At 36.8% G+C, this 27,176-nt stretch overlaps 6 protein-coding genes and 1 non-coding gene across 14 annotated transcripts; 4 read left to right on the top strand and 3 right to left on the bottom strand.

Moving 5' to 3' along the window:
• The first annotated feature begins 357 nt into the window (after window positions 1-357).
• LOC117929305 (ureide permease 1-like) lies at window positions 358-3,916 on the top strand. Of its 5 annotated transcripts, none has more exons than XM_034849692.1 (9): window positions 358-485; window positions 978-1,056; window positions 1,187-1,490; window positions 1,892-2,030; window positions 2,156-2,303; window positions 2,527-2,570; window positions 2,680-2,774; window positions 2,971-3,345; window positions 3,481-3,916. In XM_034849692.1, exons 2-9 carry the CDS (start codon window positions 1,031-1,033, stop codon window positions 3,634-3,636), a joined length of 1,287 nt encoding a protein of 428 aa, XP_034705583.1. In that variant the 5' UTR covers window positions 358-485; window positions 978-1,030; the 3' UTR covers window positions 3,637-3,916. The 5 variants fall into 5 exon arrangements, with proteins under 5 accessions (XP_034705583.1, XP_034705707.1, XP_034705510.1 ...); XM_034849619.1 differs by lacking the exon at window positions 358-485 and adding an exon at window positions 713-882; XM_034849740.1 differs by lacking the exon at window positions 358-485 and adding an exon at window positions 713-882 and having other exon boundaries at window positions 978-1,073.
• A 1,611-nt stretch (window positions 3,917-5,527) lies between these two features.
• LOC117931852 (putative pentatricopeptide repeat-containing protein At1g26500) lies at window positions 5,528-7,184 on the top strand. The gene has a single exon (XM_034852955.1). The coding sequence runs from the start codon at window positions 5,585-5,587 to the stop codon at window positions 7,160-7,162; it is 1,578 nt and encodes a 525-aa protein (XP_034708846.1). The 5' UTR covers window positions 5,528-5,584; the 3' UTR covers window positions 7,163-7,184.
• A 45-nt stretch (window positions 7,185-7,229) lies between these two features.
• On the bottom strand, window positions 7,230-9,459 carry LOC117931939. 2 transcript variants are annotated; one of them, XM_034853030.1, is made up of 4 exons: window positions 9,235-9,457; window positions 8,263-8,385; window positions 7,846-7,948; window positions 7,230-7,720 (listed from the first exon to the last, which is right to left on the bottom strand). In XM_034853030.1, the coding sequence occupies exons 1-4, from the start codon at window positions 9,396-9,398 to the stop codon at window positions 7,475-7,477; spliced, it is 636 nt and encodes a 211-aa protein (XP_034708921.1). In that variant the 5' UTR covers window positions 9,399-9,457; the 3' UTR covers window positions 7,230-7,474. The 2 variants fall into 2 exon arrangements, with proteins under 2 accessions (XP_034708921.1, XP_034708961.1); XM_034853070.1 differs by lacking the exon at window positions 8,263-8,385 and having other exon boundaries at window positions 9,235-9,459.
• Window positions 9,460-9,562: 103 nt separating this feature from the next.
• Window positions 9,563-9,633, bottom strand: TRNAG-CCC. Its single transcript has one exon. It is a non-coding gene; the product is annotated as a tRNA-Gly (tRNA).
• A 567-nt stretch (window positions 9,634-10,200) lies between these two features.
• LOC117925277 (protein root UVB sensitive 3) lies at window positions 10,201-19,270 on the bottom strand. Of its 2 annotated transcripts, XM_034844251.1 has the most exons (15): window positions 19,072-19,268; window positions 18,906-18,963; window positions 17,905-17,964; window positions 17,782-17,820; window positions 17,631-17,693; window positions 17,439-17,495; window positions 17,198-17,261; window positions 16,160-16,243; window positions 15,778-15,860; window positions 15,554-15,683; window positions 12,391-12,483; window positions 11,839-11,977; window positions 11,478-11,518; window positions 11,199-11,386; window positions 10,201-10,709 (listed from the first exon to the last, which is right to left on the bottom strand). In XM_034844251.1, the coding sequence occupies exons 1-15, from the start codon at window positions 19,185-19,187 to the stop codon at window positions 10,611-10,613; spliced, it is 1,314 nt and encodes a 437-aa protein (XP_034700142.1). In that variant the 5' UTR covers window positions 19,188-19,268; the 3' UTR covers window positions 10,201-10,610. The 2 variants fall into 2 exon arrangements, with proteins under 2 accessions (XP_034700142.1, XP_034700150.1); XM_034844259.1 differs by lacking the exons at window positions 10,201-10,709; window positions 11,199-11,386; window positions 11,478-11,518; window positions 11,839-11,977 and adding exons at window positions 11,997-12,197; window positions 12,236-12,297 and having other exon boundaries at window positions 19,072-19,270.
• A 461-nt stretch (window positions 19,271-19,731) lies between these two features.
• LOC117921820 (pentatricopeptide repeat-containing protein At1g69290) lies at window positions 19,732-26,204 on the top strand. 2 transcript variants are annotated; one of them, XM_034839785.1, is made up of 4 exons: window positions 19,732-22,171; window positions 24,753-25,121; window positions 25,262-25,318; window positions 25,904-26,204. In XM_034839785.1, the coding sequence occupies exon 1, from the start codon at window positions 19,836-19,838 to the stop codon at window positions 21,801-21,803; it is 1,968 nt and encodes a 655-aa protein (XP_034695676.1). In that variant the 5' UTR covers window positions 19,732-19,835; the 3' UTR covers window positions 21,804-22,171; window positions 24,753-25,121; window positions 25,262-25,318; window positions 25,904-26,204. The 2 variants fall into 2 exon arrangements, with proteins under 2 accessions (XP_034695676.1, XP_034695671.1); XM_034839780.1 differs by having other exon boundaries at window positions 24,626-25,121.
• On the top strand, window positions 24,308-25,938 carry LOC117914313 (wall-associated receptor kinase-like 8). Its single transcript, XM_034829601.1, has 3 exons — window positions 24,308-25,121; window positions 25,262-25,318; window positions 25,904-25,938. Exons 1-3 carry the CDS (start codon window positions 24,308-24,310, stop codon window positions 25,936-25,938), a joined length of 906 nt encoding a protein of 301 aa, XP_034685492.1.
• Window positions 26,205-27,176: the final 972 nt, after the last annotated feature.

Below are 27,176 nucleotides of genomic sequence, written 5' to 3'. Positions count from 1 at the left end.
TGATGAAGATCAAATTATTTAATGTTTTGATATAAATTAAAAAAAATTATTTATAATAATTTTTTTTTTAAATTTATATGTCAAATATTAATTCAAAATGATTTAAAGTAATCGTTTAGGTTTTTAAAACTTTGTCAAGCCTTGTTCAATTTTTTAAGTAATATTTTTTCAACATTAAGAGAGAAAGGTTTAGATAGTAATAAATAAGGGCAATAGAGTGGTTTCATATGTAGTGTGAAAAATTAGAGGAAAAGAAAAGGAAAAAAAAAAAAAAAACACCCATACGCCCACACCTTTCAAAGTATTAGATTCAGAGAATCTATATTTAAGAGATTCCAGTTCAGCATAACCTGTATTTGTCTGTATAGTTCTAAGAGCCCTTTCAAATTTCATTGACCACACCCATCTTCTTGAATTCCTCAACTGCAGCCTGCATCCTCTTCTCTGCACATTGGTCCTCCATTCCTGCCGATCTGTAACTCAAGGTTAGCTCACGTAATCCACTTTCTACTCCTGAATCCATTTCGTAAAAAGTAAGTTTTTCCTCTTGGCTTAGTGGGGTTTGAGTTGTTATGGTGATGCATGCGTGGCCCAGATGGGTCTGTCTCCCTCGAAGTGGGGTTCAGGTTGTTTTTTTGATTAAGCGGGAATTGTATTTTTTTTTTTTTTGCATTTTTATGGTGGGTGTCCACCGTTCCTGCTGGTTGTACATTTAGATTCCTTCCAAATTTCCTTCGTTTTCTATGTCCTGAATTTATTTGATATGGCGAGTGGTTGATGTTGAGGGGCAACTGGGTTTTTGTTCTGGATTTTGCTGCTTTCTGGGCTCTGATCTGCTGGTTTATCAATACTTGTTGATTTGATGCCAGTTTAATTTTCTGAGTCAGTATCCTCTTTGATGGCTTTTAACTTGCAGGAATTGATAGATTTTCTCATCCTTTGTCTTTTTTTTTTTTTGGGAATTATGTTTCTCGCAGGCTGTTGATTCTTGTTTTGACTCCAATCACTTCTGGTGATATCATTAGTTTCAATGAAACAAATGGGCCCTTTATATATGTACTAGTTTCTTTCCTGTGAGATTCTTCCGTTTCTGATTTTTCTTCTCTATGAGTGCAATATTCTGCTTCTTTTATTTAGATAGGTTGAGGGTAAAATGAAGGAGGCTAATTCAAATTGCTGTTTGCAGGACTTTTTCGGGTTTTTTGTCCTTGATCCCTCTTCTAACTGAGGGGATTTACTCTAGTGGATTGAAGATGTATTTGGTGGAGAGCAAAGGAGGTGCCATTGCGTGCATGCTGCTTGCACTCTCCTTCTTGGGCACATGGCCTGCTATTATGACTCTCCTAGAAAGAAGGGGCCGTCTTCCTCAGCATACTTATCTTGATTACACAATCACGAATCTCTTGGCTGCGGTTATTATTGCTTTAACCTTTGGTCAGATTGGCAGTAGCACTGCTGAGGTGCCAAATTTCCTAACTCAACTTTCTCAGGTGACTTCTCATATTTGAAGGACAAATCTCTGTTCTTTTCCCTTGAGTCTTCAAGAAAAATGATGCAATATTTGGAATGATTTGATCTCTGTATCCTGTAATTACCTATGCAAAACATAGTAGATCCATCAAATGGCAAGCAAAAAAAAAAAAAAAAAGAAAAATTTTCTTGATGTGTTGGTGTCACATATGGTTGCTTCACTGCTAGTGAGTAGTGAGTTGCTCTTGTACATGAGACTTTCCATGTGTTGAACAAGTGGTTCAAAGTGGAATAAGTTAATGGGTCTTCCTATTTTGGACCAAATACCATGATACCGGATTTAGTTATTTAATATTACTACTCTAGTCCTCTGTATCAATTACTATAACTGGTTTTGAATCTTCTAAAATGATTGATGCAGGACAATTGGCCCTGCGTTTTGTTTGCAATGGCAGGAGGGGTGGTCCTCAGCCTTGGAAACCTGTCCACACAGTATGCGTGGGCTTTTGTTGGTTTATCAGTTACAGAGGTCATCACCTCAAGTATTACTGTTGTTATAGGTCAGTGTCAATGTGTGTGTTGGAAGAACTTAAGTTTTTTTAGCTACATTGCCTTTGTAAATCGTAGTGTGACATGCTACTGGAATTTTGTATATTGCCTCAATCTTTTGTTATGATTGTTGCAGGCACAACCTTGAATTACTTCCTGGATGACAAAATTAATAAAGCCGAGATTCTTTTCCCTGGCGTTGGATGCTTCTTGATTGCTGTTTGCCTTGCCTCTGCTGTTCACTCGTCCAATGCTGCTGATAATAAGGCAAAGCTTATGGCACAGTATGTCTATTTCTTCCATTAATATATTGAAAATGGTCGATCAATTTTGTGTTGGTCTGTGTCCTTTATTTCCTTCCATGTTTTGTTTGCTATTCTGTTTGACCTTATTTGTTCTAATGGAAAACAAGATCGTTAAAAGTGGAGTATCGATATTGTTGGGCATGTATGGTTACAAATCACTGTAATCATAGAGCACTGATGTTGCGGCTGTTACCTTTGGCAGGGGTATGGATACTTCTGTGGTTAAGGAAGCATCGCCAAACAACGGTAAGGAGCTGTGTGAGATTCTAACTCGAATATTTTGGTTCATCTCATTTAGTTAACTGGCTGGTTTTTCATTTTCCCTTCTGATCTTGTGCATCCATGGTTGTAACAGAGGATCCCGAGAATGGAAGTAGTGGTACTGCACCGAAGGCAAAATTTGGGACTGCTGACTTCCTCATAGAGGTTGAGAAGAGAAGATCAATTAAGGCGGGTGGTTCCCTTCCTAATTACTAAATTTCGATTTTAGAACTTGTTTCTTCTGTTCAGTGCTCAAATCAATATATACAAACTGATGTATGTTGGGAACTCTACATGTACTGAAGTGGCTCATGACTTTTCCCCATTGTATGCATGAATGACTTTATGTATTTGGAAGTTAACGATCGGGTGACTCTGCTTGCAGGTGTTTGGGAAGAGCACATTGATTGGACTGGTCATAACTTTCTTTGCGGGTGTTTGCTTCTCTCTTTTTTCCCCAGCATTTAACCTTGCAACGAACGATCAATGGCACACTCTGAAAGAAGGAGTTCCTCATTTGGTTGTCTACACTGCATTTTTCTACTTTTCGGTCTCATGTTTTGTGCTTGCCCTCATTCTAAATATCATCTTCCTCTACCGCCCTGTAATGGACGCACCCAAATCAACGCTAAGGGCTTATCTCAGTGACTGGAATGGCAGAGGCTGGGCCTTTTTAGCTGGGCTCCTCTGTGGGTTCGGGAACGGTCTCCAGTTCATGGGAGGCCAAGCTGCAGGATATGCAGCAGCTGATGCAGTTCAGGTGAGTTTAAGCACAGCATTCATATTGACAAACACATACGTATAAGAGGCAATCATAAATCGGGGTGTTTGTGTGTGTTTTCCTGCAATCCAATCAGAATGTGCTGATCATTTGAACTTTTCATGGTAACATCAGGCACTCCCACTTGTGAGCACTTTCTGGGGAATAGTTCTGTTTGGAGAATACCGAAAATCGTCAAGAAGAACATATATATTGCTTGGGAGCATGCTGTTCATGTTCATTGCTGCTGTGGGAGTACTCATGGCATCGTCAGGGCATCGAAAAGATTAAGCAGTCACAATTTCCATGTTTGGAAGCAGATGATGTAGCTACCAGTTCAATTAAGATCCAGAATCATGGCTTCAAGATTATGGATTGGGAGGTGCTTTTGATAATTATAAAGTGATATTCTCCATTGTCAATAGGAAAGAAGAAAAAAAAGATAGGAATATTGAAATCTGGTTATGTATCTTCTATTGAATTCAAACGATATTCATCCATTTATCTCAAAGATCACATTGTACATCTCTATTTCAATAATAACTATTTGTGTGGTGAACTTCTTGGCCTTTGTCCCTTTGTTCTCTCTTTTGATGCCTACAATGGTTGTATGGTAATTTATCAAGTTTTAAGTGAATGTACACAAAGAAAAACATCATCAGAAATCCATTTTAAACTAACAAAATTATCACAATCGGATATCATGATGTTTATTAAAATTTCTTGTAGTACCACATTTAACCCTTGTTTGCACACAAGACATCAATTACTTGATGGTGGTTTTGTAACGACCTGCACCCAACCATGTAGATATTGTCCGCTTTAGGCCCAAGGGGGCTCTCACGGCTTTAAAACGCGTCTACTTGGTTAAGAGGAGCCTCTACATATATAGTACCAGGAACATTCTCCCCTATCCGATGTGGGACATCACAAACACCCCCCCCCCCCCCCCATGCAGACATGCGTGTGCCAGGAAGCCCTTATATATATATTTATATATATAATAGATTATGATGGCAATGAAAAGGAAACACAGGTGGGGCGCGGCAGTGCCATGGAGGCTTTTATATATATATATATATATATATATAATGAATCATCATTAGGCAAAAAAAAAAAAAATTTTGTGATGTCCCACATCGGATAGGGGAGAATGTTCCTAGCACTATATATGTAGAGGCTCCTCTTAACCAAGTAGACGCGTTTTAAAGCCGTGAAGGCCCCCTTGGGCCCAAAGCGGACAATATCTACATGGTTGGGTGCGGGTCGTTACAAATGGTATCAGAGCCGATCCTCGACCCCGGTGTGGGGGTTTGTTTGGCTTTGTCTGTTTGGCCCCGCAATCTCATGGGACACAACGAGGACGTTGTGTCTGCATGGGGGGGTGTTTGTGATGTCCCACATCGGATAGGGGAGAATGTTCCTGACACTATATATGTAGAGGCTCCTCTTAACCAAGTAGACGCGTTTTAAAGCCGTGAGGGCCCCCTTGGGCCTAAAGCGGACAATATCTACATGGTTGGGTGCGGGTCGTTACAGGTTTTCGGATATAACATAAAAAAAAAGTATCTTTCAATTCTAAATGATAATTGAACTTTGTTGTTTAGATCTTCTTAGGATTATTTGATTAAAAGGACCCTTAGAAACCCGATTTTAAAAATTTAACCCTTTTTTTAACTTCATTTTAATAAAAATGTCCTGGTTTTTAAAAATAATCCTTTATTTTAAACTACATATGAATACATGAAAAGATAGAAATATCATTTATGTAAAAAATGAGTTACTTTTTAAATAAAAATATTGGGAATGATTAGATTTACCAATTTATGGATTATTTCGTCTATTTAATCACTTAATTCATCTTCTTAAAGCATCAAAAAATGATATCTTTTTTTGGAGGATCTCATCGTATGATCTCTATCTCTTTGTATATTAAACCTAATTCATCTTCTTAAAGCATCAAAAAATGATATTTTTTTTGGAGGATCTCATTGTATGATCTCTATCTCTTTGTATATTAAACCCGAGCACATTTCAAATCTCTAGATATCAAGTTTGGTATGGTATTTATTCTATATTTTTGCATTTTCCTTGTGTATTAGGTCATTTTAAGAAAAAAAAAAAAAAAGTTTGTACCTTGGTGGTGGATACTGAAAATATAGATAAAAGGCAGTTGATGCAGCTGGCAGTGTCCCCGGCCTACCCAATGAAGCTGCCTGCTCTGGTATCTTGAACCAAAATGAATATGAGAAGAACAACCCATAAACTTCTCATAACACTCTTCAATCAACTCAATGTTCGTTCTTTAACTACGCTCCCTCAACTCCCGCAACCCACCTCTATAGTTAACCCAAACCACCTGCTCCGAGTCTGCACTGTCCTCTACCAACAGCAGAACTCACCCGAAGTCAGACTCCAAACCCATCTCCGGGCCTGCGAGTTCCACCTCACCCACGAGTTCTTCCTCCAAGTCTGCAACAAATTCCCACTTTCATGGCGACCCGTTTACAAGTTCTTCGAGTTCACCGAAACCCAACCCTGTTTCCATCACAATTCAGTTACTTTCAACAAGATGGTCGACGTGATTGGACGATCCAGAAACATCAAACTTTTCTGGGAGGTTCTGCAGGAGATGGGACGGCGTCGTCTTGCCAATGATAAGACGTTTGTGATTGCTTTGAAGACGTTGGCTTCGATCAGAGAGATGAAGAAGTGCGTGGAGTTTTTTCATTTGATGAATGCCCACGAATATGGTTATAGTTTGGAGACTTTGAATAAGGTGGTTGAGGTTCTGTGTAGGAGTAAGCTTGCGGTTGAAGCTAAAGAAATTGTTTTGAAGTTGAAAACTTGGATTCCGCCAAGTGGGGTTACGTATGGGTATTTGATTAAGGGTTTTTGTGAGGTTGGCGATTTGATTGAGGCGGCAAACGTTTGGGATTTGATGGTGGATGAAGGGTTTCAGCCGAGCATTGACGCGGTGGAGAAGATGATGGAGACCCTTTTCAAGATTAATAGGTTTGATGAAGCAATGAAGCTTTTTCAGGCAGTAAGAACAACAAGGTTTGATGAGTTGGGTCTTTCTACTTACAGTCTTGTGATCGATTGGATGTGTAAAAGAGGCAAGGTCTCGCAAGCCTATATGGTGTTTGAAGAAATGCTCAAGAGAGGGATTCAACCTGATAATAAGACAATGTCCTCATTAATTTATGGCCTTCTGGCAAAAGGGAGAGTTAGAGAGGCTAATAAGATTACGGAAGGTATTGAAAGGCCGGATATAGCTGTGTATCATGGAGTGATTAAGGGGCTTCTGAGGTTGAGAAAGGCAGGTGAAGCTACACAGGTGTTTCGGGAGATGATAAGGAGGGGGTGTGAGCCTACAATGCATACCTATATTATGCTATTGCAAGGGCATTTAGGGAAGAAAGGGAGGAAAGGGCCACACCCACTTGTGAATTTTGATAGTATTTTTGTAGGGGGTTTGATTAAGGTGGGGAAGTCATTAGACGCCAGTAAGTATGTGGAGAGAATGATGGATGGGGGAATGGAAGTACCCAGGTTTGACTACAACAGATTTCTGCATTGTTATTCAAATGAGGAAGGTGTATTTATGTTTGAGGAGGTTGGGAAGAAGTTGAGAGAGGTTGGGTTGGTTGACTTAGCAGATATATTCTTGAGGTATGGGGAAAAAATGGCTACTAGAGATAGGAGAAGAAATAGAGCAGCTGAACCTTTAGAAGAGCTTCTAAGGTCCCAATTTCAAAATGGGGCAAATGGGATCTCAGGAACTGATCAAATACAACAGGAAAGGGCAAGTTGATGGGAACAGTGACAAGACATTATGCTTGGAAGATGTAATATGTGGTCTTTTTTTAGTGTAGAAATGATGGCAAGGAATAATCTTTTCCTTTATAATAAACTTCGGCTTTTCAAAGAAGAAAAAGCAAATTCAGATTGTACACTTAGACCTCAAGAATTTCTTAGCACAGAATTTTCAATTTTTGTCAGGGCATGTGTGTTGCTTTCCATCAAAAAAGGTTCAAAAATGGCTTTCCCTAAAAACATTATTGGGGCTCAGGTTCCAAAGGCAAAAAATGGTTCAATCCTCTAACTGAATGCTACTTCGAAGAGATTACCAGCCACCTCCTCTCATTCTGTCCTGCATCACAGCTGCCTTCTCCTCTTTCATCTTCTCCACAATTTTGAGTATCTTGGGATTGAAGAAACGGTCACGAACGTATTTCCTCTCTTCAGCCTGTATCTCCTTGATGGCACTAGGATATGGGTTAGGCGGAAGTTTCTTCCCCTGAAGACGAGTAATTTGCTTCAGTCGAGCATATGCCATCCTTTTGGCCTTTTTCTCTGCCCTATATTCCATCTACACACCAAAGCAAAAGGCTGGTTAAATTTTGAGAAAGGATGAAAACACGAACAAAAACAAGACGAACTTATTATGTTCCTAAGAAAAATTGACTCAGGAACCCGGTCAAATGAATTACATACATCGGCTACAGCCATGGCCTCCTCCTCACTGACTCCCTCTTCCTTCAACTCAAGCACCCGACAACCAAATACACGAGCTGGAGGGGGGTTAAAAGCGGTCATCCTGCCAGATCATTACAAACAAATGAAGTTAACATTTGACTCGAAGCTTTTGATCCTAAAATCAATTTCATTATCCCCTATAAAGATCATCGTAATAAAAGATTTTTAATAAAGAAGACTTTGAGATTCTAAACACTCAAAATAAAAACTAAACAAAAAAAGGAGATTAATTTAGAATCTCTCCTTGTTACTTGACAAATTTAAGACATATATCATGAATTTTTCTCTTTCCTATCATTCTAATATCACTTGGTAGAAACAAAATGCATGGCAAAAAGGACAAATAGATAACTGTTTATAAGAATAGAGCAATACTTGATAGCATCTTCATATTTAGAGTCTGGATGCTTTTGAAAGAACTTTCGAATATAAACATCCTCGGGGAGACTAATTTTCTTAACTTTTCCATCAGGTCGAGGAAATGTTGGAGGTGGAACCCTGGTCAACACAATCAAGTGTAAGGAAAAGCAAAAATTATGGCAAAACCATAACAATCACAGATTCTACAACTTATCATTTCTCATCTTCGGAAAGATATAATTTGGTTGATTCCCACATCTCATGTAGGCTCTAGTGCTTCCAAAAGACTTATTTTTGGGCACCACACACGGATCATATATACCCTGACACAAAAAAGTGAAACCTTCATATTACCTGAATCCATTTATTCAACACCCAATATCAAGATTTCTAAAAGCATTAACCTCAAAGGAACAATTTGTGATAACCATATTTACTGGAATGTGAAGGCAGTTCCCACTAGTTAATTTTTCAGGCATGGACATTAACCAAGAAAAAACACAAAATGGGTTAATGATAAAACCCCTAATTCTTGCATCAACCAATAACACATCAATCAAAAAAATTTGCATAAAGCACTGGATCATCAACAATTAATAGAGATCAAGTTTATTGAATCCATATTGCATAACACCCATTTGATGTTTTGCTTCAAAGAAACATAAGCTTTACATCCACAAAATAACTCAAGAAACTTCAACCTTTTCGGAGACACAGTCCATTTCTCCGTTATATTCCAAAATCACGTAAGGATTAACAATGAAAAGAAGGTGTTGCATTATAACACGTATCCCGATGCACACCAAATGCTTTCAGCGATAAATAAATGTGAGAAGGCAAAAGAAAGAAAGCCCATGTTCAGACTCCGAAAACTTATCTAATGGCTCAAAATTTCCGGCGAAAGTATTTGAATAATAACAAATATTTAGAAACAGCCAAATATAAATAAAATGTAAATGATAGAGGGAGAGAAAGAGAGAGACAAACCGTTCCATGGCTTTCAGCCAGGAAGGTTCGGCCTTGGCCAAGCCCTTAACGAGCTTTCTCGTTCTGGTAAGTAGATCTCCTTTCATGTACGACATATAGCCTTTGCTGCTTCTGCCTCCGCCGTCTTTGAATCCTCTGAATTTGTGTTTGGAGCCCGTTAGCATTGAAAGAAACGAGGAGGTGGTTTTTATAACAGATGAAACGGTCTCGTTTCATGTATAGAAAGAAGTCCAGACTCCAGAGAGAAATATGTAAGTTACCAAATAAATGACCCTTCTAAAAAGAAAAGAGAAAAAAAAAAAAAAAATCATATTATTGGAAAAAAGATTGCGCATCCAGGGAATCGAACCCTGGTCAGTACCGTGGGAGGGTACTATGATACCACTACACCAGATGCGCTTCTTGTCGGCATTTTTTCCTTATTTTTAGTATTATTCCACAACCCCATTTCGGCTTCATCTATAGCTCAATGGCCATCAACAAGTAGACAAGAACTCGTCTGCAGAAACAGTTATGCAGATGTAGAGGAAAATGGAGCTCCTGGGCACCTTAGCTTGCTCCATACCAGAAAACGAGTTTCTGGAAGAAGCATATCCAACTACTCTCAATCTCCCCATTTTCCTAATCTTAGGCTACATTTGATCCCTGGAATTTTGAAAATAGAAAGAAGATAAAACGAAAAATCCTAAGGGAAAAAAAATAAAAATTGAAGTTCAATAATTTATTTTTATATATAATTTTAAATTCATTTAACTTATTTTAGTTCTTTAATATAAAAATTGAATAATTTAAAAATATAAAAGTTTCTAACTAATATAAATTATATTTATTTTTCCTTAATATTTTTCATTATACAATTAAACATAAAAAAATCATTTTCTTTATTTTTTTTTTCCTTGATATTTTCAAAGACCCAAACATAACCTAACTTTCTCATAGATACTGTTCCGCAAACGGACCTGCACAGAATAGGAACCTGTTCGACTCTTTTGCATGGTCAATGAGCTCATACAATTGATGTCTAACAAAGTTAAGTCAAGGAACCAAATTCGTAGAAAATCCTGTCTTAGGGAAGTTGGTGAGAGGAAGATTTCTGCATTTATTACAAACGGGGGAAAGAAGCTCTTTGTTTGCTCTACAATTCAAGCAAAGGAGAATCCGAGAAGCTCCCCATCCTATATTCAAAACGTAGTTTAGCATCTAAAAATTTGATACAAGTTCTTGCAAGAACTGCTTGTTGGAAATGAGGTACAGCTTCTATAAATTTTAATCTTGTAACCAAGCAACCAAAAGCTTCCACGCGGAATGTCTGTCAATTTCACCCTTTCCCAGTCATGATAATTAGATCAATTCCATGCTGTTAACTAGAGATTTACCTACTCAATCTTTTCATCTGAAGACCCGCATATCCAATTTGCCCTCCAAATAATTGATGGTGACAGTAGCCGTTCTGTTTTCCAACCTGATGACTGTAACTGGAAAACAACAAGAAAAAAAAAGTGTCAATTGAAATGGAAACAGAATAAACATTTAGAGTAGCAAGTATAAGAAGCTCATGCTTCTGAATTCTCAATGGAACAAGTAGAATTTGTTTTGGCTTTTTTTTAGCACGTTTAATTTTTCTTTCTATAGATCCTCTTAAGTTCGTCCACTGACCAATCACTGCTGCCAGAAAACCGTATGAAGGGGCAATGCAGTCGCCATTCTAAATCATGTTATGTTCAGTTGATGGCCACTGGACAAGCTGTAGGAGCTAAAACCTATTTCCATATACCAAATTCAAGTTGAGTTAGCATACTTGGATCAATTATTAGGTTTTTTAGGCAAAAATACACTACTTTGGGAGCAGTCACGACCATCTGAATACAGATATTTATATCATATTGGCAGCTTCTAGAACATTATATTTGTAGCATACTGCAGTTGACCATCATATTTGAAGTTGAAAATCCACCGAACAATACCTTAAGAAGAAAAACTTCATAGTGTTTATCCATCCATGATCGACTCTCCAAATGTGTAGATATGCTTTTATCCACTAGGTTTGCCATCACAAGGGCATGGATGAATGATTGCAATACATCTGAAGCTGTTGAATCTTTATGCATAATAACACTGATGATTCCCTTCCTTTCCAGCAGCAAATACTTGGCTAAAAAGACAAGAAGAAAAATAATAATTAAACTGAGCCAGAATTTTTGGTAAAAAATCATTGCTATGAAAAATACTATCTAGAGCTCAACCTTTCTTATAATGAGATTCTGCAGAATGTAAGAGGTCTGTCCTGCATTGCAAAGACAAATATCAATCAATAGTCAATTATCTGCATCATAAAATGCATTAAGATGCCATGGTTAGAAGGAGCAGCTCAGAGTCATTTGTATTGCACAGATGTAAGAAGATTTGAACCAAGTTGAAGAGGCCTTGAGATATGGAAACTAGTAATTTGGTGGTTCTGAGAGGGTTCCCCCAGAACATTATTGCAGAAAAGAGACTGAAAAATCAGCATTTTTAAAATACCATGTTTCCAGGTGGGAGAGGAAACCTTGCACCTAAGGCAACCCTGATCTTTAGTGTATAAGCTGAATGGACTTGAAAACTCACATTTCCAGCTTATCAAGTGAGGAGACCCTCACGCCCAAATGTATCCGTGTATGCAGTGACTTTTCATTCTTCAAGCTCCATGATGAGGCCCATAAAGGTAGAACATGTTCCATCTTAGAGACCTCTTGTGGGGATAAAACTGGAAACAAGTAGAATTGTAAGCATTCAAAAACATATATCCTGGTTCAAGATCCAAGATTATGGATATATGTTTGGCTAAAGCAATAAACTTAAAGAGCTGCCTCCATGTGGAAGCCTGAATGTAGACAAATATGTGTACTTCCAAAAGTTGAGATGTTCAAGGTTAGGAAGCAGTTTTTTGTCAGATAAGAATTATTAGACCAAGCCTCTTCCCCAGAACCAGTAAAACATTTCATAGAACTAGTAAATGATTTGACCCCCTTATGAAGTGGACAAATGATGTTCAGTCCTGGTCTTCTGGTAGTGACGTTTCAGTTTCTATGAATAGTTAAGTGAAGAATGTTAATTCACAATTAGTTTTGGACCTATAAAAACCAGCAGGCTATAGAAGAGCAAGATCATGTAGATCACCTTGGCCAGTCTCCATGAAATGCTCTATAAGAATTGAGCTTCTCTCACTGTTCAATGTTGTTAATATAAGGCAACGAACAGCCCTGTAGTTTGCTGCATCCAATAATAAGTACTTTACAACTATATTTAATACAAAAGAAAACCAAGTATTAATTTTAAAAATGATACTATGTGAAACAATGAAAAACTAATAAAACAAATTAAAAATCATAACACTTCAAGTTAGGCATTTTTTGATGACCAAATTCAGAGCTGAAAGTTAAAAGTATGTGGATCCCATACTTGAGCTAGTTTGATAATGTAAATCAAGTAGAAGTAAAAATTGAAATTGATTTAAAAAACCATTCAACATGTTTAGAGCATTGATTAAACACTAAAAGCAAAACATGGCAGTGTTTTCTAGAAATTTATAACTTCTAAATTCAATTTTTTCCTCTGCCCTTGGTGATCAGGAACTTGCAGTGTTTGCAAAAGAATTTAGGAAATTCTTTAAAAATAGAAAGAAGAAAAACTTCAAGTATAAAGAAGAAGATCTAAAGGATCTCCACCTTAGGTCCTGTGCTTAAGCTTTTAAAAATTCCAAAGTTCATACATGAGAATCAACATTAGATGCTTATAAGATTGCAGACAAATTTATACAAAATTGGGTTTTGTCTTAGATCGCCAAAATACAAAACTATTAGGACTCTGCCCACAAATAATATTGTAGGCAATTCTATTCCAGATTAAGTTGTAACTTGAGACCCCTAAGTATGCCTAATTCATCAAAATACATCCACTTAAAGTTTAAAGTGGATGCAGCCTATGTGGACACTGAAACACCTCTGTCATTCTGTCCTTGAACGCACTTTAGGAAAGGTAAGTAATCTAGAGGTCCAGTTTTTGTGCATGGAAAACAAAATTGTTTTTTGTACATTCTAAAATTGGTTTATCAGGGCTACAATTGTAGAAGACTAGCACTTGACATCCACTTGGTGGCTTAATGGATGAAGAAGGAAATTACACTTCATCAATCAAGATAGAGATTTGATTGGTTAACTGAGAAAATTCCACCTAGATCAATGAAGTGTTGATTCACCCATGTTATAAATTCAACCAATTTATTGAAGTGTCATATTTGGGTTTGAACTCTCTTAAAGAGTTATAGCCTCTATAAATATATTTTTTTCATAGGCAACAAGAAAGCCTATAAATATATTTATAGAAATAAGTATAGCACCCGTACTATAGGCATTGCAAAGTACAGGCCAAGTATACAAAAGGCACTGAAGAACAGGTAAGAAGAAAGAGGAAGGAACAAAAAACAATACCCTCTCTCCTCCACTCCTTACTTATAAATAATCCAATCTACAAAGCCTATCAAGGACATGGAATTAACATCAACATACAATTTAACTCATTCTACAAAAGTATTCATAAACGATAGTTTAATCGTTTGTTCTCTTTTTTCCAAATCTTCAAAGGCCCTTCTGTTTCTTTTCATCCAAAGCGTCTGGAACAGACACATTGGAGTTGCCCTCCAATCTTTTTTCCACTTCTTGCCCACAAAAGAATCAGGCCAGCTTAACAAAGTTCCCCTTACTGAGGAATGCAACACCAAAACCACACCAAACATAGAAAAAATCAACTACCACAGAATACTAGCTATAAGGCAATGGAAGAGCAAATGATTAGTTGATTCCTTGTTCTCTTTACATAGGTAGCACCTATTCAGAATACTCTATCTCCTCCTTTTAAATTGCTCAATCATAGAATTCTGCCCCATGATGCTTCCCAAGCAAAAAAACTCATATTCGTGTGAACCAAGGAATTCCAAACACAGCTTGTAGGGAAAGGCTCACTTCTTCCTTGAACAAAAGAGGTAGAAGGATTTTATGGAGAATTTGCCACCTTTGAACTCCTTCCACTCCAAACTATCACCCTCCTCTCTCCTAACTAAGCAAGCTTGGAGTTTCCGGAAAAAGTTTGTCACTACTTCAAGCTCCCAATCATGAAATTGCCTAAAAAACTGAGGGCTCCACCAGGCACTTTCCCCACTCTATTCCCATACATCTGTAACCCATGAACCTTTGTCTATGGCAAAAGAGAACAACAACAAAAAAGATTCTTCCAAAAATGAGTCACCATACCATCTACCTTTCCAAAACTTGACCGTTCTTCCATTGCTAATAGAGAAGCGAACTTTACCCTTCACGAGGTCCCATTCTTTTCTAATCACATTCCACACACCCACCCCCCATAACCATCTCTCACTCCCCCACAAGCACCATCCCCCTTCTTTGACAAATTTTAAAGAAATATTTTGCTTTCAAATAGACTTTCTCTTAGTTGTAAATCTCCAACACCACTTGCCGAGAAGAGCCTTGTTTAGAACATAGAGGTTTATAATATCTAGGCCTCCGCTCTTTTTGCTCAAGCAAACTGTAGGCCACTTAACAAGAGGGTTATTTTATAAATATTAAGCTTAAGGAGTTTATTTTATACCACCATTCTGTTGCATATGGATTGAAAAACCCTTATAACTTACCCTTCACATTCGCCGAGTGTAACTTGCAAGTTGTGCTTCTGATGAATTCTAGAAAGAGCGTGTAGCATCCACTAAAAGAAAAACAAGGAGTTCTCCACAGCATGGCATGAATGTGCAAGCATCAAGTAAGGACTGGGTGTTGTGATCCAGGACTAGATGGTGTGGATACTTCATCTATGTTTTTGTACTCTAACTTTGACTTTTATAGGATTAGTTTCAGACGGTTTACTGTCCCATGGCTACCACCTAATAATTTGAAGAGTTCTCTATATATACTTTTCCTGCTTGGGTTTTTTTTTTTTTTTCAAAAGGTATATACTTTGACTGCTTGGTGTCAACAAGATTCAATGTGTTAGATTAACTAAAATTAATCCCACTGATTTTGAATTGATTTGTTTAAAATTTTAAGAAGTAGACCTATTCAAAAACACCCCACCCACCACCACAGCATCCCACCCCCACCCACAACCAAAAGGTCTATCTAGGCTACCAACAGTGTATTCATAAGCACATACACAAAATTATAAATGAATTGCAGTAATATTCACAAGTTAACACCTTCATCCATGAATTTTCAGTTTAAATATGTTGTGAAGAAGTACAAATTCCAGCATCAGAAATTGAAGCAGACCTTACCATACATATGAAACATGGTGAGAGACATGAAAGAGAACCAAATAGAAACAGAGTGTCCCATTGTAATGCGAGCAAGAAGCATTCCAAAAGCCATGCCAACCATTGTTGCTACTGTCTCTTGACTTCCTTCCTGTCAAAGTATAAAACAAGTTGATGGTTGAAACTAGTTACTTAATCATAAGTTTGTATAGTTTCCATCCAGCCCAGAATGCTTATACTCACACCTTGGCAGATATATCTGCAGCATTATTTTGAAGAGCAAAATGTTGTGTCAATGCAGCTCTAGTTGCTCCACTTGCAACACCAGCTAATTTTGAAGAGTGTAAAATTAGATTTTTGATGAGAAATATCAACACAATGTGCATTATTCTTATTCAGCAGAAGTATTTTCAATTCCACTGACAATAAGACTAAACAAATGTTGAGATCACAAACAGTATTAACATATTAACCTGTCATGTTCACCAAAATACACAGAGTTTAATCAAATATATTTCCTTGTAGATGGTGTGAGTTAGGGCAATAAAAGTCAGAAAGTAGCAGTTCCCAATAGATCTTAACAGCTTTTCATTTTGTAACAACGAATTGGAGTATACAAAAACTTACTGAACGATCTTGATAGGCTCCCTAAGCAAACTATGAACACAAACGCTGAAGGGAACAAAGGAGAAACAAGATCCATTAACATCCCTGCAACCAACACAGAAGCCTCTCATATCATTTTAAGACATAGAGAATGAAATGGATAACAAAATTATAACCAACTATATGGCAACCATATTTAAATGAAATTAATTTCCAAGTTCAAGGGGAATACAATACTGTACACTGATATGGTGATCCTTTTACTAGGTAACATACAGTATCATAGAGTTAATTATTTGGAGAAGCAAAAGCCTAACTCCAATCACTTTATTACAGCTTGATGAATACCAATCCAGCAGTTAGGGGTCATTGCATAACAAACTAGTAGCTAAATTGGCATTTAGCAGCTCCAAACATAAACAATGCTCTCCTTAACCACGTGAAACAAAGAGAGAAAATAAAGGGAAAATCCAGGCCAAATGAGAAAACAGACATGGGAGAGACTACGAACAAGAAACAAAACTGCAGGTGCATACAATTGGTCTAGTTGAAAAAGCAAGAGAAAAAGGAAATAACCATCAGCAAAGGTGAATAATTTTTGCCAGAAGGCTTAACATACTTAGCATACTTCTTTTTATAAGAATTTGCACTTTAGGTATTGGTAGTTGAGACTTGAGAATCGGCATTCATGATGAAAAAATTAAAATGAAAATATCATTATAACACATTATCAAATATATATCCCACATCCACAATTACTACAAAAAGAAATATTAGTATCCAGATGACCAAGAGGACAAAGTTTCCAGTTCTAAAGGGCAAGATATGCAGGCATGCATAAGTTATTAGCTTCAAGTAGTTTACCTTACAAAAAACAAAGGAAATTAGAAAACAGAAAAAAAAAACATTAGGCCTCATGTAAACAATTTCCAAATAGAAAATCTCCTTTTGTAGCTCACAACTCCCTAAAGGGTTACCAATTTAATCATCCAAATGATGATTCAAATTAATCACTTGTTTTAAAAGTCAAATCTAAAATAAGAAAAAATGAGTGCATACCAAGATCATTCATCAGATCTGCAACCAATCGCCACATTTTAGCATTGCTGTCCAGGTTTGAGCCCTGAACAGTAAAGATTTGCATACGTTATCATCAAATCATGAATACAGTCATTTAAACATATTTTGAATTTCTAAGAAAGTGTGCCACAATAACATTTACAGCCAAAAACCCAACATCCATAAGTAAATAAAGACACATATTTTCTAATAGTCATTACAACAGCAAAGAACAGTCTACCTGGTAAAAAGTGAATAAAATTCCTCCAAGCATTCCAGTTAGGTCCCTCAAAAACCACTGCCACAGTTTCAGTATTAAGAACCTATTGTTAATGTAAGTTGTAGCCATAAGTAAATTATCTCAAGTAAACTTAAGAAAGCTGTCTCCAAACTACTTGAGATTTGGAGAGCTTCTAGCATGCATAAAGTTTACCTGAAACGTGGCTCCAATGACAGTTGCTGATTTCTCACCGACCCCAATGGCACTTAGGAGAGCCTAAGAGAGATTTAAGTGCATAATAGTTCAGAAACATGGATGGATCTTCAATGTTCTAAAAAATAACCATGGAAGAGATGAATCTTACTTGGGTTGAAAGCATGGTACGTATATAAGTTGAGAGGCCCTACAGAAATCTGTGTTGTCAAGATCTCGTTGATAAAAGAACCTTAAATGTATGTCTGCTCATGAACAATGTTACAATTTTTACCTGCAATGAATCCCATAATTGAAAAGGGGCGTAATCTGGAGTTACACTGCTAGGAAAACCCTGCATTTACATGGAGAACATGTGTTGTGTTTAATGATCAAAAATGTTTTGGCATGTACATCTTTTTTGGAAAATATATATATATATATATATGAATATAAGGGCCATAAAAAACCTACAGATCTATTTACAAAAAAGAACAGAAATTTTATGTTCCATTTACATCTCAGAAAGTACTAGGAAAATAGCACAAATATGAATGAATTTTAAATTCTCTTCTTTAGTTTGCTACGAAAAGCAAAAGGAAAAAAGAAGCATCGTGAAAACAATTTATAAATTTGAACATTTTCAAATCCTTCATCCTCCATATACCAAATGAATAAATTGGAGACGAATCGCAATGAGATTTTTTTTCCTCAAACTAGACTGATTGGCAACATGTTCAAAAGCCGTTGTCATAAAATAATTTTTCATAAGGGTTCTTAAAAACAGTTCTTAATTGTTTTTTAGAACAAAATTTAACTCAAAAATAGAGAACAATTTTCTTGGCTTATTCTCCTTAGAGATGCTGTGCCCACTTATGTACCATGCACAAATTTCCTTGGCCGTAATTCTATTCCCTCTCCCCCCCGCGCCCCCTTCTTTCCTTCATCCTTTTCCTCACACTCTCCCTGATCCACACCGAGCCTAAAAAAAAGGGAAGAATTCAAAATGTCACCAAACAAGCCCATAATCCATGGGGAGGATTCATTAATGCGCCAATTTCCATATGTCACTTCCAATGAATCCAACTAATTGCCAAAAGAAAAAATCTCTCTTTAGCTTCAAGACCTCGCTCTCTGCTCGACATTTCTAAGGCAGCAACCTAATGAAACTATTCGCTTCCCAAAGCAAGAAAATCATTTTCTGAACAATGCCCTAACTTCAAGAAATCCAAGTACTCAATCAAGTCGATCCAAAATCCTAAACGCGCGCCAAAAAAAAAAAGTTAGAGCACTTGCCTCCGGTACAAATGCCTGGAGAATCCGCCTCCAGACATGGCTGAACCGACTGCCAGATCTGCGAGGTGCGAAAACAGAAGAAAAAGAAGGATAAGTGTTTGGCTTACGGAGAGAGAAAGAGAAAGAAAATCGAAAATGGAGAACAGTGGAGAAGAAGGCGACGAACCTCCGGATGGACAGCGAAGTGATGGTTGCAGTTCTAGAGAGCTTCGATGAAGACGACCCACTCCACTCTTCCACTATCACCTCCGATGAATTCTTCTTTCTCTCTTCTGCATCCATCCCCGATTCCTCAAATCTTTGAGTCAACCTCTGTCCGATTCGAACGATGTTAAACGCACCCGCTTTTTCAAACGTTGAGCCCAATAACCTCTCAAATTGGTTTTCCAAAATTTTAAGGAATTTTTAATTTTTTATATACCAAAAATAAAGTAAATAAAATAAGCTTAAAAAACGTATAAAAATGATTTATTAATTTTAAATTTATTTTTTATTTTCTTTTATTTTATATATATATTTTAGTATTTTCCTTTAATTTTTTTAGAAACCAAATATTATTTATTATTAATTTTCTTTTTATTATATTTTCCTTCAAAATTTCTATAACAAGTTAAAATATAAAATCACATTTTAACTAAAATTAATTTCCCTCTTATACATGACCAGGCTATCATATTTTCATTTCTAGTTTTGGTTTGTGATCGCTCCCTTAGAGTTAGAGTAAGTAAATAGTCACTAATTTTAATTATTATTTTTCTTAATAATGCTAAATAAAATAGATACGAATAAAAACAAAGACAATAAGAAATATATCCCTCTGCAAAATTGCGAATAGCATTGCCCTGAAGCATACCTTCAAAATCGGCGACGGCGGCATACCTATCAAAAACGGCGACGGTTCGGGTGGTATTGCAGAGCGGAAGATGCAGAATGTGGAGAAGGGCCGTGGCAGTGAGGTTTGCTCCACAGAGGCGCTTCTCCTCCACATCCGAATCCGAATTCCCAACCCTCTACTCCTTCCTCCAACCATCACTTTTTTCTCTCAAACCAACCCCTTCAGCACCACGGCCACCACACCCAACATCTCCTAAACCCCTCCAGAGCCCTGCCCCAGAGAACCTAGAATCCGCACTCCACACATCCCTCTCCACCAACAACACGGATGAAGCTTGGAAGTCTTTCAAGGCTCTCACTACCAATTCCACCTTCCCAAGTAAGTCCCTCACCAACTCCCTCATTGCCCACCTGGCTTCTCTCCATGACCTCTATAATCTCAAGAGGGCTTTTGCTTCTGCTGTATTTTTGCTGGAGAAGAACCCCAGTTTGTTGGATTTTGGGACTGTTCAAACCCTTTTGGGTTCCATGAATTCTGCTAATACCGCTGCTCCTGCTTTTTCTTTGATCAAATGTATGTTCAAGAATAGGTATTTCATGCCTTTCTCTATGTGGGGTGGTGTTATTGTTGAGATTACGCGAAGGAATCGTAGCTTTGTTGCGTTTTTACGTGTTTTTAATGAGACTTGTAGGATTGCAATTGATGAGAAGTTGGAATCCATGAAACCTGACTTGGATGCCTGCAATGTGGCGTTGGAGGGGTGCAGTCAGGATCTTGAATCTGTGAGCGAGGCTGAGAAGGTTGTGGAGATGATGTCGGTTTTGGGTATCCAGCCTGATGAATCAAGTTTTGGGTTTCTTGCTTATTTGTATGCATTGAAGGGTCTTGAAGAAAAGATAGTTGAGTTAGAAGGTTTGATGGGTGGGTTTGGTTTTTCAAGCAAAAAGGTAATTTACAGTTATCTGATTAATGCATATGTCAAGTCTGGCAATTTGGAATATGTGTCCAGGACCATTTTTCGGAGTTTGAGAGAAGACGATGAACAAGGCCCAAACTTTAGCGAAGAAACTTATTGTGAAGTGGTAAAAGGGTTTTTGCAAAATGGCAGTATTAAGGATTTAGCAAGTTTGATAATTGAAACTCAAAAGTTGGAGCCCTCATCAATTGTGGTTGATAGATCTATTGGATATGGTATTATTAGTGCTTGTGTTAGTCTTGGATTCTTAGATAAGGCACATAGCATTCTTGACGAAATGAATGTTCAGGGAGTTTCTGTTGGGCTTGGGGTCTATGTGTCAATACTGAAGGCCTTCTGCAAAGAGCATCGAACTGCTGAAGCTGCTCAATTGGTCACGGAAATCAGCAGTTTGGGGCTTCAGTTGGATGCTGGCAGTTATGATGCTTTGATTGAAGCATCAATGTCAAGCCAAGATTTTCAGTCGGCATTTTCTTTGTTTAGAGACATGAGGGAAGCAAGAGTACCTGATATGAAGGGGAGTTATCTCACGATGATGACAGGTTTAACAGAGAATCACCGGCCTGAATTAATGGCTGCCTTCTTAGATGAGATTGTTGAGGACCCGCGAGTTGAAGTGGGTACCCATGACTGGAATTCAATTATTCATGCCTTTTGTAAGGTTGGGCGATTAGAAGATGCAAGGAGGACTTTCAGAAGGATGATCTTTCTACAGTTTGAACCAAATGATCAAACCTATTTGTCCCTTATTAATGGATATGCAAGTGCAGAGAAATATTTTAGTGTTTTAATGCTGTGGAATGAGGTCAAGAGAAGGATTTCAATTGATGGAGAGAAGGGGGTCAAATTTGATCACAACTTGGTCGATGCATTCCTGTATGCTCTAGTTAAAGGGGGCTTTTTCGATGCTGTGATGCAGGTTGTGGAGAAATCTCAGGAGATGAAGATCTTTGTAGATAAGTGGAGGTACAAGCAAGCATTCATGGAGGCGCATAAGAAGCTCAAAGTGGCAAAGGTGAGGAAGAGAAACTTCAGGAAAATGGAAGCGCTTATTGCTTTCAAGAATTGGGCTGGTCTGAATGCATGAGATTGCAATTGCTTGATGCTTGCTTTGTGCACTGGAGCTTCTGCTTACAACTCTGGATGCATGAAATGGAAGTTGGGAAGATGGAAACAACAATAGTTGCTTTTCAAAATTGGCATATGTGATAACTTCACAAGCTGCTGATTGTTTGTTCACTAGGACTCACCTTTATGCTATAGAGCTTGGTGCCTGCTGGAGGACAATTCAAAATGGAAATTGGGAAACGGGAACTTCAGGAAAATGGAAACATTTATTGCTTTCAAGGATTGAACTGGGTTGTCAGGAGCTCTGAAACTGCTGATTCTATTTTGGTTACAAGGCTTTCGCTGACGATACAAAGATTAATGCTTGCCTGGAACCTCAAAATGGAGGTGAGAATGAGGTTCTTTGGGAAAATGAAAGTATGTGTAATCATCATGTTTTGAACAAGTGATTCTTAGATGCTTTCGAGCTTCCAACCTTATTTATGCGTTTTATGCTGCTTCAATTGGGATTAGACGTTGAAACTTGCATAAAAAACTGGAAAGTCAAATCTTAGCACATTTTATGCATCAAGGGTTTGTACGTAACCATTATAATGCAATTGAAAGGAAAAATTTCTTGGTGTTCAATTACGTTTCAATTTGCTCTTCTACTGCATTATTGGATGTGTCAGGATCCTTATTAAATGTGAAATCAGAGTAACTGTTTGCCCAATGTTAAAGAAGATTGAAAATCAGGTGGACTTGTTAGCAGTTGAAGATTTGGATTTCTGTTTGATTTCATTTTATTTAGTCCAGTTAGAATTGGTCTATGATGTACCCTGCATTAGTTGATGAGCATTTCTTTATGTCCTTTGGACTGTATTCCCAAGGATATATTCTACTGATCATTATTAAACACAAATGTCGATATAACCCAATTGTATTCTCACAAAGGTATATGAATGTAAATGGGTTTCTTTTTCCATGGGCAAGATCTTTCCTTTATGATTGAAAACCAGGTGGTCTTTACTGCATTCAGACCTGGACCTTAAGCCTATCTAATTATTACAGTTTTTTTACTTGTTTTTAGTTTGATTAAATTTTTATCAGGGTCCCTAGTTTGATTCTGAAGTTGAAAGTTTGTCAGACTTAAATCCATTTGTTTGATTACCGAGTTTACTGTTGGGTTTTATTTATTTTTCTTTTCAATCAAAATTTGATTGTTTGAATTTCGTTCTTTATTGATGTGCTATGTGGATGCTTGATAGTTTTTGCATTTAGTTTAGCATTGGATGAAGTATGCAAGTCGTTTGGTGGAAAATCCTGCAAGTTATTAATGCGTGCATACTGTTTGATAAAAAAAAAAAACCCAGAAATTTGATGGAGGAAAAATCATGCAAGTCAATGATATGGTGTTTTTTATTTACAGAATAGCATATTCTAGATAATCTTCTACCACTCTAAGTTGGTTAAACTGTTAGAATCAATACAATTTTTTTCCTTTTGTGGTTTTCTTTTGGTTATTGGAATCACATCCCAAGAGGGATTGGTTGGTTTTTTAAAATCTAACGCCAAACCATGGTATCACAAGGTGGTTTTGAAGACTCATGAACAACCATGTTGGTTTTACTGTTGTGACATTTGGGCTTGTTCAAAGGGAAAAAAGAAGTGTCCTTGGGAATATATTTTCACTAAATTTGGTTAGAAATCCATATCCTGTACTGTTAATTTTTCTTTTTGGATATTTTGTTTGGATGGATTTTGGGACATGGCCTAATGATGAAGAGATCGAGATAAAAATTAAAAGGTATAGGTTTTCAAAAGCATACACCAAAGGGAGAAAGTTGATTTCTGAACAACAGAGTCTCAAATCCTTGATCCAAATATATGTGTCCAAATGCAACACATGTGAATTTCTTTTTTCATTTTTCTTTTGCTTTTTTTTTTTTTTTTTTTTTTTTGTTAGCAAAATTATCGTTCTTTTCACTTGGATTGTCTAAATTACCTCTCCAAAACATTTCCCTAACACGAGTTTAAGTTAGTTGTGATTAGAAGCATTTTGTAATGTTTATTTGTTCAGAAGAATTTAGCAGGCTGTTAGAAAATTAACACCTTTTTGTTTTTGTGTTGAATTAGGTTTTTATGACTGTTAGTTATTAGTTAACAGAAACACTTAGACTATTAGATAGTAAACTAAAAATATTAATCAACCAAGTAAAACTGCTATAGGGATAGAAGACTGTTCTTTTCCTACTGGTTGAGATTGGTGTTTGGACCATCTAGGCAACCAAACAAGACCTTGAAATCCTAATTTTCCTTTTCTTTTCGAAGTAATGAAAAATCATATTGCCTTTCAGCTAGAACCTATCAGACATATAGGCTCTACTTTTTAGGAAAGACACAGAAAAGAAAGGGCCCAATGTTGAAAGTAAATCACCTCCACCGAAAAGAACACCTTTTCAAATTTCAATTGCTAGTTGTCCTGCATTATTGTGCTTCCTATTTGTGTCCCTCAAACACCATCTCATCCCAAAACCTTCACCAATGTCATCTTCCTCAACTCCATGGCCTCTCATCCTCATTTTCTTCTCTCTCCCTCTAGTCCATTCCCGCTCCGACATTGTCCGAGCGATGCCATCCAATGGAACATGTAGTGATGTATGTGGCAATATCACTGTCAAGTTCCCATTTGGCACTGGATTTGGTTGCGGCCACCCCGACTTTGCTAGATACGTAAAATGTAGCTCTGGGACACTTCAATTCTCTACTCTCACTGGCATTTACACGGTTGCTTCAATTGACTACTCCAGCAGCACTATCATTGTCAATGACCCTCTTATGTCGACTTGCACTTCTATGCAGAACTCTGGAAGCTTTAGCTTGGACAGGGCCAGCCCATTCACTATAATGGCGGATGATGTATTTGTCTTGCTTGGTTGCTCCACAACCTCTCCAGTGTTTGATCTAAATGAAGATTTATGTGATACAGGTTCAGGTTCTCATGCATGCAGAGGGCTCTATTCTTGCAAAGGGGTGACTGGGATTGGCTTGGACCCCAATGCACCGACTTCTACTTGTTGTGTTTACAACTCCCTGGATGGGGTTGGGTCTGGTTATGGGCTGGATCTTCCAAAGCTACAATGCTCATCCTATGCATCGATATATGGGCTTGGTGATGATGAGGGGGACCCAATGAAATGGAAATTTGGGATTTCTTTGCAATATAATAGCTCAGATTCTGATGCTTGCAAGGATTGTGAAGCAAGTGGGGGCTTGTGTGGCTTCACTGGTTTGGATGAGTCATTTGCTTGTATTTGTCAGAATGGGGTGAACACCACCACCAACTGCTTTGGACGAGGTTAGCTTCTAACTCAGATTGTTTTTGTCCAACATGGTTTTAGCTAAAGAGTGTGATGCAGGCATGCATAGCATACTTCTTTGCTCTTAAAAGAAAGTTTTGGATTCATATCTCTGGTTTTTGATACTTGATATGATTAGGGTATGCTTGGAGTGGAACATGGGGACCCAAAATTCAAACCAAGATGAGTATTGCAGGTACATCAATGGCTTTGCCTTTTCTCACTTTTTATGTCATGCTCTTAACCTTTTCCCCCAAAGTCTTCTTTTGCCCAAGATTTTCTGGGGTGGTGGGCCTTCCATATCCCCATTGTTGACCGCATCTGCAAGATGTTCATGCTTCCCTACAGTTCTGAAAATCAAAATTCTCTCAAATGCCATTTTGAAATGACAAACATTTGGCAGAAAGTGAATTATACTGATCCCAAACTCAAAATTCTACTGACCTTGCTTGCTTGCCACTATTACCATTCACATTTCCAGCTGTCTGCAACAAAAAAACAACTGTGTTAGGTAACAAATAATCTCATGTTAAAAACATTTGATTCCCCATTTTTCTTTTTGGTCTTGCTTGGTAAGAAAGCATGAGAAAACCGAACAATTACCCCGGCCTATCTGGGTTATAACTTTTAAGTTCTGGGTTTAGCAGTAGAATAAATAGAAGTAGAAGTAGTTACTGTCGCTGTGCTGATTTTATGTTTGGAGACTTCTTGTCACAGCCTCACAAATCACCATGATCCTCATAACCCTTGGTTTAACTTTGGTATTACTTTTCTCTTCCAGGACTTCTGCTCTGGTGGACGGTGTTCTCTGTTTGAAGCGGGTTACACAAAACATAAATGAAATTTTTCGACAAATTGTTCTTTTGGTAGTGGGTAAAGAAGAAGACCTGAGTACTGCAATTCATGTTCTTTCTTATGTATATTTTTCCTTCTTTGGGTTAGAGCTTTGAGATGGATAGATAGACAAGGTAGTGTTTTTGGGTTGGCAGCTTCATTGTAATATCTTATTATGCGACTGCTGTGGAAGAACAATTCCGTAGGTGCCTCTTTTGGATTTTACAGTACAAATTATTTGGTGGGCATGGAAGGAAATATTGAGATGGATGGCAATTTTCATAAAAAAGGAAAAAGAAAATTAATTAAAAAAAACCCAATTTTTATAGAAAAAAATGTATTTTAGAAAATAATTAGATTTTTGAAAATATACCTATATTTTAAAATATTTTAAAATGAATAAAGATAAAATTGATTTGAAAAATTGAAATTTTTTACTTTTTATAAATTAGTGAGTTAAAGCCTGTTTTTTTATTAAATATTTTATGCATTTCTAAATTATTTATCCTTAAGATAGGAGAGTTAAAATAAGTTAAATAAAATTATTATCTGAAAATAGGATTTTAAATTTTAATCTAAAATCATCACCCTTTTTTTTTTTTGATAAAAATGAGAAAAATAATTCAGGCTAACTTCTAAAATTGTATTTTTGAAAAATAATTTAAATATGTAACTTGAAATCATATTTTACATTTTAAATCAAAACACGTTTTGTTTTTTGTTTTTTATTTTATTTTATTTTTTCTTTTTTTTACAAATTTCTTTTATAAGAAAAACGTTAGAAGAATAATGGATCCAACAAATGGGAGTGTGGATAGGAAAAGAAAGGTCTTGTTAAAAAGGAAATTGAAAAAGGTCGGTTGACCTTTGTTGGAGATCTTGCACCATTTAATGCATATTGAAAGAAATAATTATTAATTAAAATAAAATCAAAAAATAAGTAAAGGAGTACTATTTTGAATATATTTTTTATTTTTTATTTTTAAAAATAAAAAATAATAACAACTCTTATATAAAATAAAAGTTTTGTTTAATATTTATCTCAAAAAATTGAAATTTTAATATTTAATTTTTGAAAATAATTTTTAAGGATATATAAGAATATTAAAAGAAAATATGGATTTTACTATTTATTCTGAATATTTGTTTGGCATGAAACAATAAGAAGCAAAATATAGAGTTCTATACTATACATTATTAGAAGAATCCATCGGCCGTTG

Source organism: Vitis riparia, chromosome 1 (genome assembly GCF_004353265.1).
Source record: "Vitis riparia cultivar Riparia Gloire de Montpellier isolate 1030 chromosome 1, EGFV_Vit.rip_1.0, whole genome shotgun sequence".
In the NCBI taxonomy this organism is placed as follows: domain Eukaryota; kingdom Viridiplantae; phylum Streptophyta; class Magnoliopsida; order Vitales; family Vitaceae; genus Vitis; species Vitis riparia.
This window is presented reverse-complemented; position numbering and strand designations above follow the sequence as displayed.

Coding starts and splice junctions, on each gene's coding strand:
- LOC117929305 (XM_034849692.1), top strand. CDS start 1,031: ATGAAACAAATGGGCCCTTTATATAT. Junction 2,775..2,970: donor AGAAGAGAAGATCAATTAAG/GCGGGTGGTTCC, acceptor CTCTGCTTGCAG/GTGTTTGGGAAGAGCACATT. Junction 3,346..3,480: donor CAGCAGCTGATGCAGTTCAG/GTGAGTTTAAGC, acceptor TGGTAACATCAG/GCACTCCCACTTGTGAGCAC.
- LOC117931852 (XM_034852955.1), top strand. CDS start 5,585: ATGAATATGAGAAGAACAACCCATAAACTTCTCATAACACTCTTCAAT.
- LOC117931939 (XM_034853030.1), bottom strand. CDS start 9,398: ATGCTAACGGGCTCCAAACACAAATTCAGAGGATTCAAAGACGGCGGA. Junction 8,386..9,234: donor TGGCTGAAAGCCATGGAACG/GTTTGTCTCTCT, acceptor TGTGTTGACCAG/GGTTCCACCTCCAACATTTC. Junction 7,721..7,845: donor AGGCCATGGCTGTAGCCGAT/GTATGTAATTCA, acceptor TTTGGTGTGTAG/ATGGAATATAGGGCAGAGAA.
- LOC117925277 (XM_034844251.1), bottom strand. CDS start 19,187: ATGGATGCAGAAGAGAGAAAGAAGAATTCATCGGAGGTGATAGTGGAA. Junction 11,978..12,390: donor TTTCATGGAGACTGGCCAAG/GTGATCTACATG, acceptor ACTTGTTTCCAG/TTTTATCCCCACAAGAGGTC. Junction 11,519..11,838: donor TCACTTGATAAGCTGGAAAT/GTGAGTTTTCAA, acceptor TTTGCAATGCAG/GACAGACCTCTTACATTCTG.
- LOC117921820 (XM_034839785.1), top strand. CDS start 19,836: ATGTGGAGAAGGGCCGTGGCAGTGAGGTTTGCTCCACAGAGGCGCTTC.
- LOC117914313 (XM_034829601.1), top strand. CDS start 24,308: ATGTCATCTTCCTCAACTCCATGGCCTCTCATCCTCATTTTCTTCTCT. Junction 25,122..25,261: donor CACCAACTGCTTTGGACGAG/GTTAGCTTCTAA, acceptor TGATATGATTAG/GGTATGCTTGGAGTGGAACA. Junction 25,319..25,903: donor AACCAAGATGAGTATTGCAG/GTACATCAATGG, acceptor TTTCTCTTCCAG/GACTTCTGCTCTGGTGGACG.